The sequence below is a fragment of the Ambystoma mexicanum genome, chromosome 13 (genome assembly GCF_040938575.1).
Source record: "Ambystoma mexicanum isolate Mex_15411 chromosome 13, UKY_AmexF1_1, whole genome shotgun sequence".
Lineage (NCBI taxonomy): Eukaryota > Metazoa > Chordata > Amphibia > Caudata > Ambystomatidae > Ambystoma > Ambystoma mexicanum.
Genome location: NC_090938.1, coordinates 729,994,484 through 730,014,459, shown reverse-complemented (window position 1 = coordinate 730,014,459; position 19,976 = coordinate 729,994,484). Strand labels below are relative to the sequence as shown.

Genomic DNA, 19,976 nt, shown 5'->3' with positions numbered 1-19,976 from the left:
GGAAACTTAAATTTCACAATACCCCCTCCAGACCCAACCAGACGTCACATACATATAGATGGCATGTGATGGGCACATATACCTAATGACATGAAACGTCAATGGGCTAGGCTCTAGCATTAAAAGGAAACTGGTGCTACAATATCTCAACGGCCTTTCCCCTGACATCGTCCTCCTCACGTAAACCCACTTAATGGACAAAGAATGCGGTTTCTTTAAGAGGTCCAATTACCCGCAAGCATACCATGCGGGAATCTCAAGAGGGGTCGGGGGAAGATCGTTCTCATTTACAACGGGTGCCATTCCAATTGAGAAAGGTATGTGCCAATCTCCGGGGACAATTTGTGGTGGCGTTGGGTGACATACGGGGAGAAAGCTGGGGCCTTATTGCCGCCTATGCCCCTCCTCCACTCACAATGCAGCTCCTGAATGATCTTCAGACTGTGTTGCTGGCGGAGCGGGCAGACTCGTGAGTCTTGGGAGGGGACTTTAACGAAGTAATGGAGCTTGAAAGAGACAGGTCACATATCGGTAATAGGAAGTGAATCACCCCAACTAAACTGTACACCTTCGTAGGGGCCTTGGGGATGGTGGATACCTGGAGGGGGTTGCCAGACATTTCGTCGAAAAAAATTGGTCGACCAGACAAATGGTCGAACCAATTTGGTCGAAAACCAAATGGTCGAAATTTTTTATTTTTTTATTTTAACCCTTTTTTTTTTTTTGGGGGGGGGGGGCCCCCCAACCCCCTTTTTTTCTCTAAAAACCCCCTTTTTAACTAAACGAAAACCCGAAAAATAAATATATAAATAAAAAAAAATTCGACCATTTGGTTTTCGACCAAATTGCGTAGACCAAATTGCAGTCGACCAGTTTTTTTTCGACGAGTTGACTGGACACCCTGGAGGGCACTACATGCCACTGATGTTGGATTTTCCTTTTGCTCTAACGCACACCGATCACTCTCAAGGATAGACTATGGGCATCATTACGAGTTTGGAGGTAGCCATGCCCTTAATGAGGGCATGGCTACCTCCAAACTCGGGTCCGGGTTCCTTGATTGAGGAATTACCGGGCCATTCCAACATTGGAGGACCCGGTAATTCCCCATTCAAAAAACCCATTCCCATTTGAGCCCCCATAGGGCTCAATGGGAATGGGGAGGGAGCTAATAACGGGCCCGTTATTAGCTCCCTGGTCCCCTTGCGGGACCCGCAAAGGACGTCTGGTCTGACCAGACGTTCAGAGCGGGTCCCGCAAGGGAACCTCGTAATAGGGCGGAATGGGTTCACCGGCACCATTACCGGCGCCGTTAAGCTCATTCCGCCCACCTCGTAATGAGGCCCCATGTCTTAGTTCCCCAAAGTATCTCCCACCGGCTGCTGTCCACAGTATTCCTTGCAAGAGGGATCTCTGACCACTCCCCCCTACTGATAACGCTTAAGGGCAGACAAGACAAACCAGATCCCGTCTGGCGTCTGAACACATACTACCTGGGTATACCTGAGATTGAGGAGGGTGTCGCTCTGAAATCCACTGAATATTGAGTTAAATGAGGGGTCGGTGACCTGTCCAATCACGTTATGGGAAGCCTACAAGACAGTCCTAAGGGGGGAAGCCATTTCCTTAGTGCCGGCTCACCGCAGGCAACACACCCAGGAGGTCGATGAGGCAGAAAGACAGGTGGCTAGAAGGGAGGAACAGCTTCTGTAACTGGGGACCCAGGCTGCACAGGAGGCCCTCGTGACGGCGCAGGAGGCTTTGAGAAATATTGCCTTAGATCATGCACGTGCAGCCCACCGGTCGGTCCGGAGTCAAATATACGAAACGGGACAAGGCAGGTAAAACTCTGGCTTGGCTAGAAAGGCGCGAACGAAGTAAGGGGCACGTAAGAGACATACTATCGAGTGAAGGGGAAATGTTAACTGATGACCTCGACATAGCGGAAGCTTTTGCTGCTTTTTATGAACAGCTCTACTCCCCCCATCGATAGAACCCAAAATAGGCAATCCGCAATTCCTGGACTCCATTGCACTCCCCTGTCTATCCGAACAACAGGCCAGGAACCTTGAGGCCGAGATCACAGAGAAGGAGGTCCGGACTGCCCTGTCACAGGTCCAATCAGGGAAATCTCCTCGGCCCAATGGCTTCCCGGTGGAAATCTGGAGGAGACTAGGGAGTGACAAACCAGGGCACATACAATGCATGTTCCTGCGAAGCAAGAAACTGAGACGACTCCCCTTGCTACATAGGAGGACATGCATAGTAGTGATTTCCAAATCCGGGAAACCCCTGCAATGCTGTGCCTCCTCAAGGCCAATATCACTGATAGACGGAGAAGCTAAACTCCTTGCACGAATCCTAGCCAACAGGCTACTAACAGGGATAGAATCCCTTGTCCACCTGGACCAGTGCGGATTCAGGCCTGGCAAATCTACCCATATGAACTTGCGCAGGGTTCAGCTTGCCATTGATGGAGCCCCTCGAATCTCAGACCCACTGGCACTCCTGGTGGTGGATTTTGAGAAAGCGGTTGATTTGGTGTGGTGGGTTGGCCTTTGGGCAATTATGGGCCAGATGGGATTACGGCACAGGTTCACGTCCTGGGTTAAACATCTCTATGACTCTCCCGAGGCGGTTGTGAGGGTGAACGGCAGGTCCTTTAGGGTTTTCCTGCTGGGCCGTGGAACTAGACAGGGCTGTCCCTTTTTCCCCCCTGTTGTTCCTTCTGACCATCGAACCGCTGGCAATTCGACTTAGAATGGATAAGAACTGAACTGGGTTCTCGTGGCCTTGGTGAGGAGAAGACTGAGTCTCTTTGTATGCTGATGACCTTCTCATCTATCTTAGCAACCACACGATCTCTGCCCGGTAGTGTCCCATACCCTTTTAGAATACCAAACCTTTAGTGGGCTCCAGGTGAATAAACAAAAAACAGTCTACTTCCCACTCAGGGAGGAGAGGCAGCAATCCCAGAACACTGCCTGTATCTCGTATCAATCCTGGGTTTCACCAACCCAGTCTCTGCATCAGCCCAGCCCTAGACGATGTCCTTCAACTCACGATTTGCAGCTGATGTTTCTCACTGGCAATCCCGCCCCCTATCATTAATGGGCAGAGCAGCACTGTTCAAAATGATGACCCTTCCTAGACTGCTATACGTCCTCCGGAACACCCCACTCGCCATCCTCCACAACTTTTGCAGCAATAGTGTCCTACGAGGACTGATATGGGGACAGGGGGACAGCCCAGGATCACCTTCACGACACTACAACGCTTGGTGTGGGAAGGAGGCCTTGGATTGCCATGCCTCTGCACCTATTATTGGGCTACACAAACAGGGGTGGTCAACAAATGGATACACAGAGACCCCGTGCTCCCACATATCGGGAGGGAGTTAAACAACATAGGCTTGGCCACCCCACTCCAGATATTGTAAGACGACATTGAACGGTTGTAGGGAGTGGCTAGAATGACACGGCATATCCGCCGGGTTTGGAGTGAGGCCCATCATCACATTGGGTGGAAATCGAGACCGACACTGGCCCAACCTCTGTGGCATAACAAACATCTTCCTGAAATTCAGAAAATGGGGCACTTCGCAAACTGGGAGAGAAGAGGCATATGCACACTCGCAGACAAAACACAGGATGGGTACCTCCTAGATTTTGAGACTTTAAAGGGGAAATTTGGGTTACAATCTATGGACCAATACAGACACATATAACTTACTCACGCTATAAAGGCCCAATTCCCTACTCTGGACGATATTCCTAACTACTCCCCCCTGGAGACTAATGATCTCCCGGACCGTATCCTGAACAAGGTCACCTCCAGACTTTATCAGGTCATAAACTCCTTTGGAACCCGAGATCTGACCAGACTAAGAAATAAATGGGAAAGAGACGTGGGCCCAATGGAAACAGAAGAATGGGTGGAGGCTTTAATGTTTCCTAGTGATGCATCCTTGTTAGGTATCGATACTAAGCTACGGCTGATCCAGCTCAGGTTATTACACCAATCGTACTACTTTAGAACAGCGATGGCGCGATGGGGAGTGGTGGACAACGCAGAATGACTTAGGTGTAGAAGAGCACAGGGCACCTTCTTCCACATGGTCTGGGATTGCAATGTACTGCAGGGCTTTTGGGCGGAATCCATCGGCAGAATCTCCAGGGTCTTGCGGTCCCCGGTTTCACGAGATCCGAAACTGATACTACTAGGAATCTGGGGGAGGTGGAGTTCACTAAATATGAAAAGTTGTTTCTGGCGGTGGCACTGGGTGAGGGGAAGCGGCAGGTGGCCGCAACCTGGGGATCAGCTGAGAAACTGAGCATAGACCGATGGTCCAACGAGGTGGACAGATGTGCATCCTTAGAGAGGCGAATCTATAAGGCCAGAGGATGCCCTACGAAATTCCAGAAATTCTGGGGGAGTTGGGAGGGTTCCGGATAATCGCCCGCCAAAGAGAGGCGGCCTGGGCGCACCACGATCCTCATCGGGCCAGTAGCCCACACCCGAGAGCCTAAGACACTCCTGTGCTGCCACAACGTAATTCATGGTTAATACCGCTGACTGTACACCTTGTGACCTTGTTGGTTGTTTCATGCTGTTGTGTACTTACAAATAAAACCAATAAACAAAGTTATAAAACAAACAAATGGGGAAACCAGGTTAAGCTTTTACAAGAGTATTCGGCAGGTTGTATTAAGTTTACAGTGGTTGACCCAGGAACTCTGGCGGCTTGCGGATTAGGCCTGCTGGGAAGCCTAGAAAGGGTCAAGGCAGGTCCATGGCTGGAAGCCGCAGCCCATCGGAGGAAGAACGACAGGATTCGTAAAGGCCATTTACACTGCAGTTCCTTAAGCATCCATAGCAACCTGCATTTACACGCTACACAGGGATAAACCATGTAAAAGTTTTAGGAACTGACTGTAGTTGGAAAAATATGGGAGAAGCGGTTATCCTGCACCCCATTAAACAAAATGCACTATTAACTACCTCCTGCCATTGCTAGTAATAATGTCAGCATTAAGACTGTGATGGATAACCTAGGTTCTGGGTGGCAAAATGCTGGAAACCGGAGCAGAAAGTTTGATAGTCCAGTCTTCTCACTGTTTTCTGGCAGTTATCGGGCACCATTGGGTTCAGACTGGTAATGGACAAGCAAGCTTTTACTGTGTTTTTAAACTTTAATTGCATAACATGGAATTTCTTTATTTGCAAATGTGAATTACGCACACATTATTCATTTTTTAAACTATGCAAAAGTGCCCAGTCTTTGTACTTTAAGGCGGCACACATTTGGTGATGGGTTAGTTACCAAGATGCGCAAAAAGTGCTTGCGCTTATCCAACCAGTCTTTTTAAAGCATGTATCTAGATTGTCTGATGGAATGTGGAGCATCACAATGTTAATAATGATAATGATGTGTTATTTATATAGCGCCTTTATCCAAAGCGCTTTGGTTCAAGCTCCCATTCAACACAAGGTTCTCAGTTAAGAGTGCCAACTGTGAGGGATGTTCAGCCCTACAGATAAGGGGTGTATCAGCCACTTGTAATCCCTAAAAATAGGCAAACGCTACCAAAATATACAAATAGGGAGTACAAATACTCCCAATAAAGAAGAGGGAAATGGACACATAGGAATTTGTGTCCCTGATTTCCCCCCAAACAGATCCAGGGTTCATGTAGTACCACGGGAAGAAACGACTATGGAAGAGGTCAAATTTATCTTAATATGCATGAATAACTTCATGCAAAGGAGTATTTCTCACAAAAACATTTCTGTTTTACAGTTCAACATATTTTTACTCATTTATAAAATATTTCAATTTGGAACAGGACTCCTGTTTTTAACTCCCTAAAAATCATTTTACTACCAACTTGCAAAAATAGGGAGTTAAATACTCCCACTTCCAAAATCTTACCTGGAGCACTAGGGAGGTTTAAGCAAAAACACTATTTAAAAAAGGGAATGCACTGCATATTTACGTTGTTGCGTCAGTGCCACAACCATCTACAGGGGAGCGTTGTGATCATTTTGCACTGAGAAGAGCAACTTCCCCAGATCGTTAAGACCAATTGATACAAACCTACAGTGATGTTTTCTGTTCTGCTAGGCTGAACAGCAAGAGTAGGGGTCTTTAGAAGAACCATTCTAGACAATCATAAATTGACACCAAAGTGGCTCTCCCAAAAACCTCCTACCACCCAACAATCTCACAGTTTCTTACTTGCTGGGGGGTTCCGCCTCCGTGGGGAAGTCAAGGGAGGTCTGGGAGATGAGGGCTGTGATGCAGGCTGTTGTTGGTGGTCCGGCACTTTTTCTGGGTCTCTGGCCTTGCGCTTGGAGGCAGACCAGCCGGGCAAGGACTTCTTGTGCCTCATGGATGCAACCATCCTCATCCCAGTCAGACGGGCCTAGGAGAGGAGAGATAGCAGATCCCTGCAAGGGAAACAACAAAACCATTGTATGCACTGATGAAATCAACAAAACACACTGGTCAGAAAGATAATATTCAGTAGGATGGAGTATACTAAAAGGGTTACCCAAATGATGCAAGGGCCTACTTAAGGCACTACTGATCCCCACAGGATTCCCCAATCTAATGTACAGTATGTGTAATATGGCGCCCAGGTTATTCCGCGGATTTTCCCACAAGATAGTTCTTCCTTCTTGCATTGGGTACACGTCAGGCATAGAAATTCTCAACCTCCAGGTCGACCTTCTGGGTAAGGAGTAATACTTTGCAATGTTCTTGTAGCAAGTTTTCCTGGACACTTGCTTTGGGTTTGTCCAGGCTGTAGTACTCTGAACACGTTAGCCATTGTCACCCTCCTGGCAGTGGCGGCCGTCCATAATGGGAGGAGGGGCACCTACCCACCTGAACTCGCTCATCATGGATGAGACGCGCCAGTACAGTGAGGACTCCCTCAGCAGCTTTTTCCATCTGAGGGAGTGTTCCTAAGCTGGCTTTAACTGTCAATGGGCCACTCGGTTCTCCTTTCACAGCTTAGTTCACCAGCACGTATGCCTAATGGGCTGTGCAAGGCCGGTGGCATATTGCTTCCCCAGCTTTGCATGGCACATTGGGGATGCAGGCTGGGGAACTGCATGTTTGCATGTGCAAGGGGGTGCTCCTGGAGGAGTTTGAGGCATAGCCGATTGACAAACTGGACTGCCTGGGTAAGAAAAAGAAGAAGCTCATGCAATGCATGGGACAGGACATTAGTTCAATATATGGGTTTACAAATGGCATGTGCCAATTTTTCCAAATTCAAATTTTTACGGCTTCCTTCCATAAATTGGAGACAAAACTAAAATTACAAGATTTAAATGCTTTGGTAAGAAGCAGCAAACAGCTTTCTGATGCCTTCACCCCAAGACAGTAAATCTGCTTGTGGGTCTAAAACTAGGCACTTTTAGGGTTACAACATTAAGAGACGCAATGATGATTTTTTGTTAGGAAAGCCGAACAACTATTCACGTGCTGGTGAAACACTGGAATTTATAATAATACTATGTTTCGGCACAGCACACAATACCAGGTACCACAGGACGTGCTGCCCCTCCTAGTCCTTTGGCCAGGATTAAGTAGATCCGTCACAGTAATGAGGGCAGAAGAGAGAAATCCATTCCGGGGGGAGGTGGGGAGATTTAAAAGATTAACATGTAACTTTCAAAACCATGACTTTTAGTTAACTGCCCCTAGAAGCCATAGACTTGACAGTTTTGTTTAACCCTTTCCAATTAATGGATTTTACAGGTGTTGGTATTTATAACTGCCCCTGTCTCGCTTATCTTGACAGCACTGAGAAAAAGTTTGTTTTAATGTGCCACAACGACACACATTTTCGATTGGTTGTTTTTACATTTACGAAGTGAGTAAGTGGCCTTAAATAGCACACTTCTACCAACTCGCTGGACAAGCAAGGATGGTGGGGAGGTGTTAGTTGGATAGCAGGCTGAACACCTATGGTATTGATGGGTGCAGGTCAGAAGTACACATTATCTGGGTGCCAATATGAAACCTGTGTACATGTTAGCCAGTAATGGTATTCCCAGGTTGCGAGGCATTTCTGCTTTCCTCAACCAGGGTTCCACGATCAGCCCGCAACAGAGGACCTCACAGTGAGGACCCTCCATGATGACCACCTCGTTTGACGGATGCAGATCGATGCAGCGAGGGCCCGCCTACTTGGCTGCCCACTTCCTTCTTCAGCAACATGCCCCCAAAGCAGGCTGGCATTCGCCAGCCCCCTCAAAGGGCCTCATCTAAAGGCCAGGTCCACCGCCGGTCTGGCACTGTCTGGGCCAGGAGGAGCCAGAGCTCACTTCACCCTTCTACTGGTCTGCAACTACTGGTAAGCATACTTTACCCTGAACTGCCTGTTGCTCCGCCATCCTCACTGATATGGGGTCACCCAGCCCTGCAAGAAAAAGCCCTTCTGGCTGTGTACTTGGTAAGTGCTCCTGACCCGGCATGCATACTGCGCCTCTTTGCACACTTGATTGACTGCCTCCCTCACCCCCTACTATGGCAACTGCCTGGGCCATGCTATCCATCTTCAGATGACACAGATTGCCAGGCTCTCCTAACTCCACTGCTTTTTCACTTGCCGCTTCAACTGTCTCTGCATTAGTTCTCCATCTTCGGTCTATGAGCCATATTGTATTTCCAGCCTAACGCTGCCTCTCACATATGGGCCTGTTAATCATGGATGCCTTTTCTCTTGCATTGCTCTCTGCTGCCCTCTCGTGCCAAACCCTTAATCCCTTTTAAACGTTATCTTTACCCCCCATTTTGTGCTGTAGTAGTGCTTTTGCCAAATTCAAATCTAGGTGTGCTTTGCATTCTGTGCAGTTTGCCTTCCTTTGCACACATCCTCCTCTGTGCCTGCCTGGCTGCTAGGCCAATTGGCAAATTCCTATGCACTGTGCAGCTCCCCTGCATATCTCTCTCCCCCCTACGGCACTCTCCATCTTTCCAATCTACTCTACTGCTATTCCATCACGTATCATTCCTCCCTCGCGAAGTCTGGAAGAAAAAAGCTCTCCTGGGCTGTAGTCCAGACCTACCTATCGCTGACACTTACATCAACGCCGATTTCAGAGTATTAGAGACATCCTCTTCACTATCCCCTCTCCTGACCTATGGATCCCCACCCCAACATGGTCTCCACTCTCTCCCTTTTCTTTCCTCCACACCCATTAATGGTGGCACCAGGTGAGAAGTATTGCTTACTTCTAATCCTCTAGGTCTATCATGTCCATCACAATGGCACTACCACGGCCCAAGGTTCTCAACCCACTCTTCTTCTCGACCAGCACCTGCCTTCTCTCATATACTTTCTCCCTTCTCCTGCCACCCCTGCTTCCTCTCCCCTAATTTCTTCACCTCCACCCATGGGAGTCCACACCCCAGTACACCTCCTCGGAAAACCTTCAAAGGTGGTAACAAGGTTCAGTTCGCTACTCTGAATGCTCGCTATGCTGTCAAACACTCCTCTGACCTCTGTCTCCTTCTCAAAGACTTTGACCTGGACGTCCTTGCTCTTACCGAGACGTGGTTCAATGCCAGCTGTAACTGCTCTTGACACTCCTTCCTCAGGGCTACAAAATCCTTTCCAAACCCAGACCCAACAGGCCTGGAGGTGGAGGGGCCCTGATCTTCCGAGTGGGTCCCTGCTTCCATCATTCCTACTCAATACTACTCCTCTTGAATGCCTTGTCTGTAGGCTTGTAGTCTCGCCACCATATAAAGACCCACTGGACCTATTTCCCTCTTCCTCTCTGAATAGGCTGACCATGTCTCATCCCCCTCAACCTCTTCTTCCAAACTCCTCAATCTTGGTGACCTCAACATCCACTGCGGCTCTTGAGTCATCCACCTCTCAGTTCCGGGTCCTCCGACTCCCCTCTCTCACTATCCTTCCTCCCGGCCCGACTCAGTCGGCCGGCCACACTCTTCCGCCCTCATCTCTGGAGACATTCCTATCTCTAATCCTGTCGCCACCCCCCTCTCCTGGTCAAACCACTGCCTCCTTTCCTCCCACCTGGGGCCCCTTGGCCCCCTATCAGAGCCACCCCCTGCACAGCCAGCCTCCCTCAAAGTCATTTGACGGTTGAAGCCAGTGTCAGTTGCAGTTTTTGCCTCCACCTTCATCCCTTCTCCCACCCTCGCTCCGGACTCCCCCTCGGACTCTGTCCTTGCAAACTTGCACCTTGCCATCTCGAACATGCTTGACATCCTTGCACCTGCCAGGAGGATCTGCCTAAAATCTGCCACTAAAACAACAGCTGGTATGACTCTGATCTAGCATCTCAAACGCAAGTGCAGCGTTGCTCAACGAAAGTGGCAGACCTTGGGTTTACCCTCTGACAAACTGGCCTACCGCCTCCATCAAAGACAGTACATACTCTCCATCTGCTCCAAAAAAGAGGCTTTATTGAAGCCTGCATCTCTGCGGCATCTAATAACACAGCCAAACTCTTCAAAGTCTGCAATGAACTAGCCAATCCTACTGCAGCCTCCACCACCATTGCACTGCACCAACCCAGGCCCTCTGCTCGGCCCTAGCTGCACACTTCACCTCAAAAATACAGGACATCCTATCATCCCCCTCTTCCTTACCACCTCATGCAACAATATCTCCTGTACTGCCCTTGCCCACCCCCCGCCCCTCCCCTTCTTCTCTCTCCCCGGCCACACCTGAGGAGGTCACTAGACAGGTCTGGTCTATGAAAGACTTCTACAAACAGTTGGACCCTTGTCCCTCCAAGACCATCAATGACAACATTGACTCTCTCGCCCCAGCCTTAGCCGACCTCTGCAACCTCTCCTTTGCTGCTGGAGGTTTCCCCACTGCTCTCAAGCACTCCCTTGTACACCCTCTCCTCAAAATACCCACTGCTGACCCTTCGATTCCGGCAAACTATCGTCCGATCTCTATCAATCCTTTCCTGGGAAAACGCTTGGAGTAGTTGGCTATTATTTCTCAGTTTACCCTCAATACTGAATCTGTTGGTTGCTTCCATGACAACCAGTCTGGCTTTAGAGCATCCAGAGGCACAGAAACTGCTCATCTGAACACCCGTGAAGATCTGCTCTCAAATCTTGATTCTAACTCTCCCTCTGTCCTCATTCTACTCGACCTCTCCTCTGCCTTCGATACAGTGAACCACAACACCCTGATCGCATGTCTCTGTGATACCCTGGCAACACTGATCAGGCCCTGGCGTGGCTAACCTCTTTTCTCTCCGACCGCCCATCCTAGGTGGAATTGGGGTCCTTTCTCTCCCCTATCACTCTCTATGTGTGGTGTCCCCTAGGGATCTAACCTATTCCCCTGGTTTTTCAATGGCTGCATGGCCCCCTGGCCCGCATGATAGCCACGTTCACCTCAAACTTTCAGTGTTATGTGGATGACACACAGCTCTCCTTCAGAATACCCTCGGCCTCTTACTCTTGCTCACTCATCCCTGACTGTACGCAATTCAGTCGTGGTGTGCTGCAAGCAACTTCTGCCTCAAATCCAGCAAGACAGAGATTGTCCTCATAGGAACACCTGCTCCCACCTTCCCTCTCTCTCTCTTTCTTGCCGGCCTCCCTATGCCCTGCGCCTCCACCTACCAACGAGGCAATAAATATGGGGGTCATCTTCAACTCCACTCTCTTCTTCTCATCTCATATCGTGGACATCTCGAAAAAGTCCACTACCAACTGCACCTTCTCAGAGGTATTCTACCTTTTCTCACTTTATACCAGAGGCTCGCCGTCTCCAGAGACCTGGTCCTCTCTAGGCTGGACTACTACAACAGCCTCTTTCTCAACCTGCCCTCTTCTACTCTCCGTCCTCTTCAACTCATCCAGAACAGAACTGCAAGACTTATCCTTGGCCTCAAGCCCAGGGACTGCATCTCTCCGGCACTGAAATCCCTTCACAGGCTCCCCATGGCTACAAGGATTAAGTACAAGACCCTTTACATTACCCACAAGGCTTTCTGGGGTCCGCTCTAAATACTCTCCTTTCCGAGCCCTCCGCTCGTCTTCCTCCATCTTTCTGCAGGTGAGCCGCTTCTCCAAGCGGAGACTAGGGGGAAGATCTTTATCCACTGCAGGTTCCTCCCTTTGGAACAGCCTCCCTGCCTCTCTCCTTAAGTTCCAGAAACTCTTCCTTCTCTCTCCCTCTTCCCTGCTAACCATCTCTTTCTGCTCTATCTTTCTCTCTCCTATACTTCTGCTCAGCTTTGCTGACTGGCTGCCTGGTGTACCTTCAGAGCCTCACAGGTCCCAAGCTTTCCTCGCCAGTCTCCTGCACTTGCCCCTGGGCCTTGAACTTCCTGCTGCGCTACTGCACTTAAGTTATGACCCATGAGAGGGATATCTCTCTGCACTTAACCCATGTTCTGGCGGGATTGGGCGCACTTGGTCTCCATTGCCCCCCTCAACCCCACACGCACTTCCTTTTTCCGCAATCTGAATGCACCTTGCCTAGTAAGTTTGCTTGTCTTGTCTTCCTTATGTCTTCCCCTCCCATGCATGGTTGCTCTTTGAAACACTTGTGTATAAGCGCATTATAAACAATCAATCAATGTAAAGAACATTATGGAATCCAAAGACTTGGTTAAGGACAAACCCATAATATGGCACTACGAGCAAGAAAGAGGATGTCTCTTAAAGGGAAACATGCCAACGAGGGGCAAAACTGACTAAGCAGGGAAGCCCCATGCCATGACAGCGTCACAGCTGAGAGAGGTGGAGCCAAGGAGCCCACAACTTTCAAGAGTATTCCAAACTCAAGACTGAAACGCTGCAGGCCCAGTGTTTACATGAACGGGAGAACTGAGGAGACGGGCAGCCAAATCCTGGTGGTGGCGGAACCACCACAAATTTGTGGTGGGCAGTGTGCCCATCCAGTGACACCGAACACCACGTTGGAGAAACAGCTAAATATCTGGCATCCCGCAGCTAAAACAGGTTGCAGAGGAGGAGAAGACCGAGAGCCGGCAGGGTTTAAGAGGGAGCAAACTGCAGACAAGGAGAAGAACCCGAGCGAGAGCTCGACCCGAGGACATTCGCCCACGGATCCAGAGGTAACAGGGAGCACAAGAGAAATGGGAGGCCAACGGGGAATCGTTATACATCAGGAAAAACTCATCCCAGTGAAACTGACGAGATGGGGAATAGAAAGGCGATAAAATGGAACGGTAACAATGTGAGAAAGAGAATCCAAAGTAACCCTGTAAGAGACATATAAGCACTGGGTACAAATAAGCACTGGGTACCATCCACACCAAGATGCCCCATCCCTCCAAACCAACACCTAGATGACCCATGCCACCCTCCAGAACAACAGATGCCCCGTAGCTGTTACAGACCAACACCAATGTGCCCCATCCATTGCATGTCCCCAAGATGCCACCATCACTCCCTCCACAGCAATATGCCCCCACCCTGCCCTCCGGACCCACACCTAGATGATCCATCCATACCAACACTGAGCCCCCATACCTCCCTCCAGACCCACACCAACATGTCCACATCCCGCTCAGACCAATGTTCCCCGTCCCTCCCATCAAACCCCCACCAAGATGCCCCATCCTGCCCTCCAACTTCACACCTAGATGACCCATCCAACCCTCCAGACCCACACTGTGCTTAGATGAACCATCCCTCCCCCAGACCCACAATGTGCCTCCATCCCTCCCCCAGACAAAGACCAGTGTGCCCCATCCCTCCCATCAAACCTACACTAATGTGCCCACATCCCCTCACTGCTGACCCACACCAAAATGATAACCATCCCACCCTCCCAACCCACACCTAGACCCATGCCACCCCCCAGAACAACAGATGCCCCATACCTGTTCCAGGGCAACACCAATGTGCTCCCATCCACCAGTTGCAGACCCCACCAAGATGCCCCCATCCTGCCCTCCAGACTCACCTAGATGACCCATCCAACCCTCCAGACCCACACTGTGCCTAGATGAACCATCCCTCCCCCAGACCCACAATGTGCCGCCATCCCTCCCCCAGACAGACCAGTGTGCCCCATCCCTCCCATCAAACCCACACCAATGTGCCCCCATCCCCTCCCTGCCGACCCACACCAAGATACCCATCCCACCCTCCAGAATCAAACAGATGCCCCATCCCACCCAGACTAAGATGCCCCATCCCTTCCTCCCAACCCACACCTAGATGACCCATGCCACCAACCAGACGAACAGATGCGCCATACCTGTTCTAGTTAGACACCAATGTGCCAGACCCATCCGTTGCAGACCCCACCAAGATGCCACCATTTATTTATTTAATTTAATTTTCTTTTAAACTCGCCCAATACTGTACCTGAGTTCGGTGTCTAGGCGCGGATCTGGGATTCGAACCTCTCTTGCTCTGCGTGGTCTTGCTTCTAAGACCAGCATGTTGCCCCTGTGCCATCCCTCCATCCACACAGCAAGATGCCCACCCCGCCCTCCGGACCCACACACCAAGGTGCCCCATCCCTCCCTCCAGACCCACAACAATGTGCCCCAGACCCACACCAATGTGCCTCATCCCTCTCTAATATGCCCTATCCCTCCCCCCGGGCCCACACCAATATGCCCTGTCCCTCCCATCAAACCCACATTAAATCCACACCAATATGCACCCATCCCTCCCTCCAGACCCACACCAATGTGCCCCATTCCGTCCTCACACACACCAGCATTCCCCTATCCAACCATTCAGACCCCACCAAGATGCCCCATCCCTACCTCTAGTCTAGACCAATATGATAATGCCCCATCCTCCCTCCACATAGCACGATGCCCCATCCCCCTTGCAGACCCACACCAACAAGCCCATGTGCCTCTCCCGAAACACAAAGATATAGCCCCAGCTGTTCCCCTCTAAAACCAGCCATCCCAAACATGCTCTCATCTACCATTAAATTCCCTATTAGCCCCCTTTGATCAGTTAACCACCATCCACTGTCCCTGCACTGTTCCTTTTCTTAGCCCTCCATTTCTTTCACGTTGAACAGATTAACATGATTTTTAAAGTAAATGTAATCTTGCACCCTCCACCCCCTCTCAGTCTGGTGTCTTGCAGGAACGTTCACGGTATGCCGAAAGGAACGTTCACGGTATGCCGAAGAAATTGCAACTTGTAATTTGTATTTTGTAATCCCAGCCACTCAAGAGCACCCTGATTCCTGCTGCTCTTGCAGCCTGAGCCTTCGCGGGTCAGCTCACTAAAATAACGATGAGGGACTATACGCGGTCGGACGCTCCTCTGGTGTCATGCACTGATATCCCGACCCTATCCCCAATAAAATGCACACCATAACCTCAGCCAGCCAAGAACACACATATTCCTGCTGCGCTTGCTGCCTGGCAGCCACAGCCTTCACGGTTTCGCTCACGAAAATGACGATGAGGGACAAGACGAGGTTGGACGTTCCTCTGGTGTCTTGCATTAACTTTCCCGGTCCCCCGAATAAAATACCCACTTTAACGGCAGCCAGCCAAGTGCATGCAGACTCCGGTTGCACTGGCAGCCACAGCCCTCACACTTCCCGCTCACAGAAAACACAGTGTTGAAGTCGGAGGCCACATCCCTCACACTTCCCGCTCTGTTGAAGTCGGAAGCCACAGCCCTCAATTGAAAAATCTGGAGTCTCCCACCTAAATCAGGAGGGTTGGCATGTATGGTATTGACGGCGAGGCCTGGGTGTTGTACCCTTGAGTAGGGTGGACAACTTTTTGATATCCTTTTGCGTGACACTTGCATACATGCCAACATTCAGATGCACCGAGAAGGGAGAGTTCCACAGGGAAATCGGGAGATGCATATTTCCCCATAGGAATGCATTGGGGCTACAGTTATTTTAGGCAGTAAACCGTGAAAAATAGCAACATTTTTCACCTGAAAATAGACTTGCTTTGCATCTGTGCCTCCATCTCTAAAAATCGTTTTGGGTTGGATGTACCTCTATATCTGTGCACCCCTCTACACCCAACCCAAAACGGTGTTCAAGAGGGGTGCACATATGTACAAATACACCCAACCCAAAACGATTTTTAGAAATGGAGGGACAGACTTGCTTTCTAACTATGCCTCCATTTTTAAAAACCGTTTTGGGTTGGGTGTACCTCTACAATACCCCTATTGCCAAGCGGGGCGCACAGATGTTCAAATACACCCAACCCAAAAACATTTTTAGAAATTGAGGGACAGACTTGCTTTGCATCTGTGCCTCCATTTCTAAAAATCGTTTTGGGTTGGGTGTACCTCTACATCCGTGCACCCGGGTGCACAGATGTAGAAGTATACCCAAACCAAAACGATTTTTAGAAATTGAGGGACAGATGCAAAACGAGAGCCTCTTGCTTTGCACCCGTCCCTCTTTTTTTTACCCGGCTTTTACCCGGGCCGCTAAAGAGAGACACAGTATGGATGGAACAAAGGGCCATCCATACTGCGTCTCTTCTCTGCAGGGGGGGGGGGGCAAAGTTCCGACTTCATTCTGCCGGCGGGTGCCTGGGCCCGGAGCACCCGCGTGCGAGGCGCCCCTGCCCCCCTCCCCCACTTTCACGGTATGCCGAAGAAATTGCAATTTGTAATCCCAGCCACCCAAGAGCACCCTGATTCCTGCTGCTCTTGCAGCCGAGTCTTCGCGGGTCAGCTCACTAAAATAATGATGAGGGACAAGACGCGGTCGGACGCTCCTCCGGTGTCATCATGCACCGATATCCCGACCCTATACCCAATAAAATGCCCACCCGAACCACAGCCAGCCAAGAACACGCATATTCCTGCTGCGCTTGCTGCCTGGCAGCCACAGCCTTCACGGGTCCGCTCACGAAAATGACGACGAGGGACAAGGCGGGGTCGGACGCTCCTCTGGTGTCTTGCATTAACTTTCCCGGTCTCCCGAATAAAATACCCACCTTAACGGCAGCCAGCCAAGAGCACGCAGATTCCGGTTGCACTGGCAGCCACAGCCCTCAAGCTTCCCGCTCACAGAAAACACGGTGTTGAAGTCGGAAGCCTTCTTCTTCTTAATTATCGCCACAGCCCTCACGCTTCTCGCTCGCGGAAATCACGACGTCGCACGCAGCCTCCGTGTGCACTGGCAGCCACAGCCCTCACGCTTCCCGCTCGCGAAATCACGACGTCACACGCAGACTCCGTTTGTATTGGCAGCCAGAGTCCCCACGCTTCCCGCTCGCGGAAATCACGATGTTGAAGGACCCACGTGAATGGTAGGGAACGTGCCCAAAGTCACGTGATGAAGAGTGGGTGGGGCATTGCTATGGTCCGTTTATAGGATGGGAACTAGGCCCTACCATTAGAGTAGGTGCCCTTCTCCTAAGGCCGTAAAAATACCGCGAAAACAGTCATAGTGATATACTCAGCACCACGCATCTGTTTATAATAAACTGGCTAGACATTGTATTTTTTTTAATACGTTCTTTTATTAAATTAAATGCATAAAACGGCTAATGCGAGTGCCTTCATATTATCACATTACAACACATTACCACGACCAAGAGGGAACTAGTTCTTATGAATAATTTTTTTTTAAAAGTAAAGTTTGTCGGGCGCTGCTTTTGAACAGCCAGGCCGCGTAGTCTGGGAGCTCCGGTGTTGTATAATTCTTTCAATGAAGACAGGAGCCTGTAATCTGGTGACGATGTATTTATTTGCTTAACCAGCTTAATGCGGAATGCACCCAACGCGCGTGCATCAACTATAATGGCCAACGGGCCTACAGTGGCAGGGAGAATGCAGCCTGGATGAACTGTGTCCAATCTGTCTCAAACGGGCCCCACATAAGGAGCGCTGTGCAGGACGCACCTTGTCGCGTCCTCCGCTCCTTCCATAGTGCCCGCAAAGCGCGCAGGGGCGGAGCTTGCACGGGCCGCGAGATCTCGCGAGAGTACGGGCTCTCGCAATGTCTCTACACATCTCCCTTTTTCAACGCACATCAAATCATTGTAAAACATAGTCATTATATCTCACCGGTCTTCTGTGTTCCCTTCTGGGACGATCAACAGTCCGGGTGACATTCTTTCGTTGCTCCGGATCGGGATCTTCACCCAATGGTTCCGGTTCAACTTCTGTTTCACCCATCTCTCTGTCGTCTCCTTCTGGTTCTCTTTCTTCGCCTGCTCCAAAGTCCCTTTCGTTTTCCGCTGGTGGTCTCTCTGGGGTCTTTGCTCTTTCTCGGTTCTTCTGGTACAATGCTACTCTTTCTAGATTCCACGCTCGCCGTCTTCCGTGCGGATGTGGTTTGTCCCTTTGTGAATCACTTTGATGGGTCGGCTAAACCGAGACCCCGTGCTTTGATCCTTCTTTGGTAACTGGATTTTGACCAAATCTCCCTCTCCGATATCTGACGTCTGCTTGGTTCTTCTTCTTCGGTCGCTCCATTGTTTCATGCGTGTCTTATCGCTTTCAATTTGCAGACTACTTCTGTCATGTCCACCACCTCATCCTCTCGTATTTTCGACAACCAGGGTGGGATCAGCGTGGATGCTGCACTCCTCCCTCTCAACATTTTGAACGGGGATATCTGGGTGATCCCATTGGGTGTGAGTCTGTGGGCTGCTATGGCCTCCTTTGTGGTTTTGAGCGGGTCCATGCCCGAAGCTGTCGCCAGTTGGATGGCGCCTTTTATGAACCTGTTGGCCCTTTCGACAAGCCCATTAGCTTGTGGGTGATATAGGGCCGCTTTCTTTTGTTTTATGTGATTTCTTCTTAAGAACTCCTCCATGTCTTTCGAGACTAGTTGCACCCCATTATCGGTTACTACTTCCTTGGGAAGACCCTCCCTCTGAAAGATGTCTGTCAGCACTTCTATAACGGTTGCCGTGGTTATGTTCGGGACGAACGCGGCCTCCACCCACTTGGATAAGTAGTCAACCAGTACTACCCCATACCGGTGTTCAGGTGCCATTGCTTCCAACGGTCCTATGAAGTCGATGCCGACCTTTGACCACACCGCTTCTGGAATTTCTGTGGGTATGAGGGGTGCTTGGCGAACTTTGAGTCTCTTGTCGCTGTTGAGGCATTCATAACAACGTTCTATCATAGATCGAATTTCCTGGTCCATGGATGCCCACCAGTAGGCTTCTCTCACTCTGCGACGGGTCATGGTGTTTCCCAGGTGGCCCTCGTGTGCTCTAGTTAGGATTATTCTTCTCATTCCTGTGGGAGGAATAATCTGGTCTGACTTCATGATTATTCCCTCCGTTTCCGATAGTTCGTCCGACACCTTACAGTAGGGTCTCATGCCCTCAGGTAACGCCTTTTCGCTTGGCCAACCTTCCTTGGTCCATTTACGAATCATGGCCATGGTGGGGTCTTTTCCATCTTCCTCTTCCCAGTGTCTCTCACTGAGTTCCAGGTACTCTGGCGCTCTCACATCCGTAATCGATGCCACTATGCATTCTCCGTGGAGGAAGGTGGTGGCCTTATCCTTTCCCTCCGGCAGTCTTGACATGCAGTCGGCTTGTGAGTTTTTCCAGCCTGAGATATGCTGGATCTCAAACGTGTACTCTTGTAGCTTGGCTGCAATGCGTGCCAATCTGGGCGTGGATACTTTTGTGCCTCCCGGACTAAGCATATGGATCAGGGGCTTATGATCAGTCACCAGCTTGAATTTGGTGCCCCATACATATGTCCTGAAGTGTTCCACCGCCCATGCACAGGCCAACATTTCTTTTTCTATAGTGGAGTAGTTCTGTTCAGCCTCTGATAATGCCTTCGATGCAAAGGCCACTACTTGCTCTGTGTCGCCTTTCTTTTGTGTTAGAACTGCTCCCAGTCCATAGGCACTGGCGTCGGTGGTGACAACCGTTTCCCACGCGGATTAAACGGTTGGAGCATGGCGCTTCTACGATATGCTGTTTTATCTTCACCATGGCTGTCTTTTCGGGTTCCTGCCATGCAAATTCCGAGCCCTTTTTGA

General features: G+C 50.1%; 1 protein-coding gene across 1 annotated transcript in view; it reads right to left on the bottom strand.

Annotated features, from left to right (window-relative positions):
* Positions 1-17,243, bottom strand: part of LOC138520674 (histone H3-like centromeric protein A) — a 248,912-nt gene extending 231,669 nt beyond the window's left edge. Inside the window, exons 1-2 of the mRNA XM_069632951.1 lie at positions 16,951-17,243; positions 6,239-6,450 (exon numbers count right to left, since the gene is read on the bottom strand). Coding sequence (XP_069489052.1) covers positions 6,239-6,410 — 172 coding nt within the window. The 5' untranslated portion in view covers positions 6,411-6,450; positions 16,951-17,243. The remainder of the gene's footprint in view (positions 1-6,238; positions 6,451-16,950) is intronic.
* Positions 17,244-19,976: the final 2,733 nt, after the last annotated feature.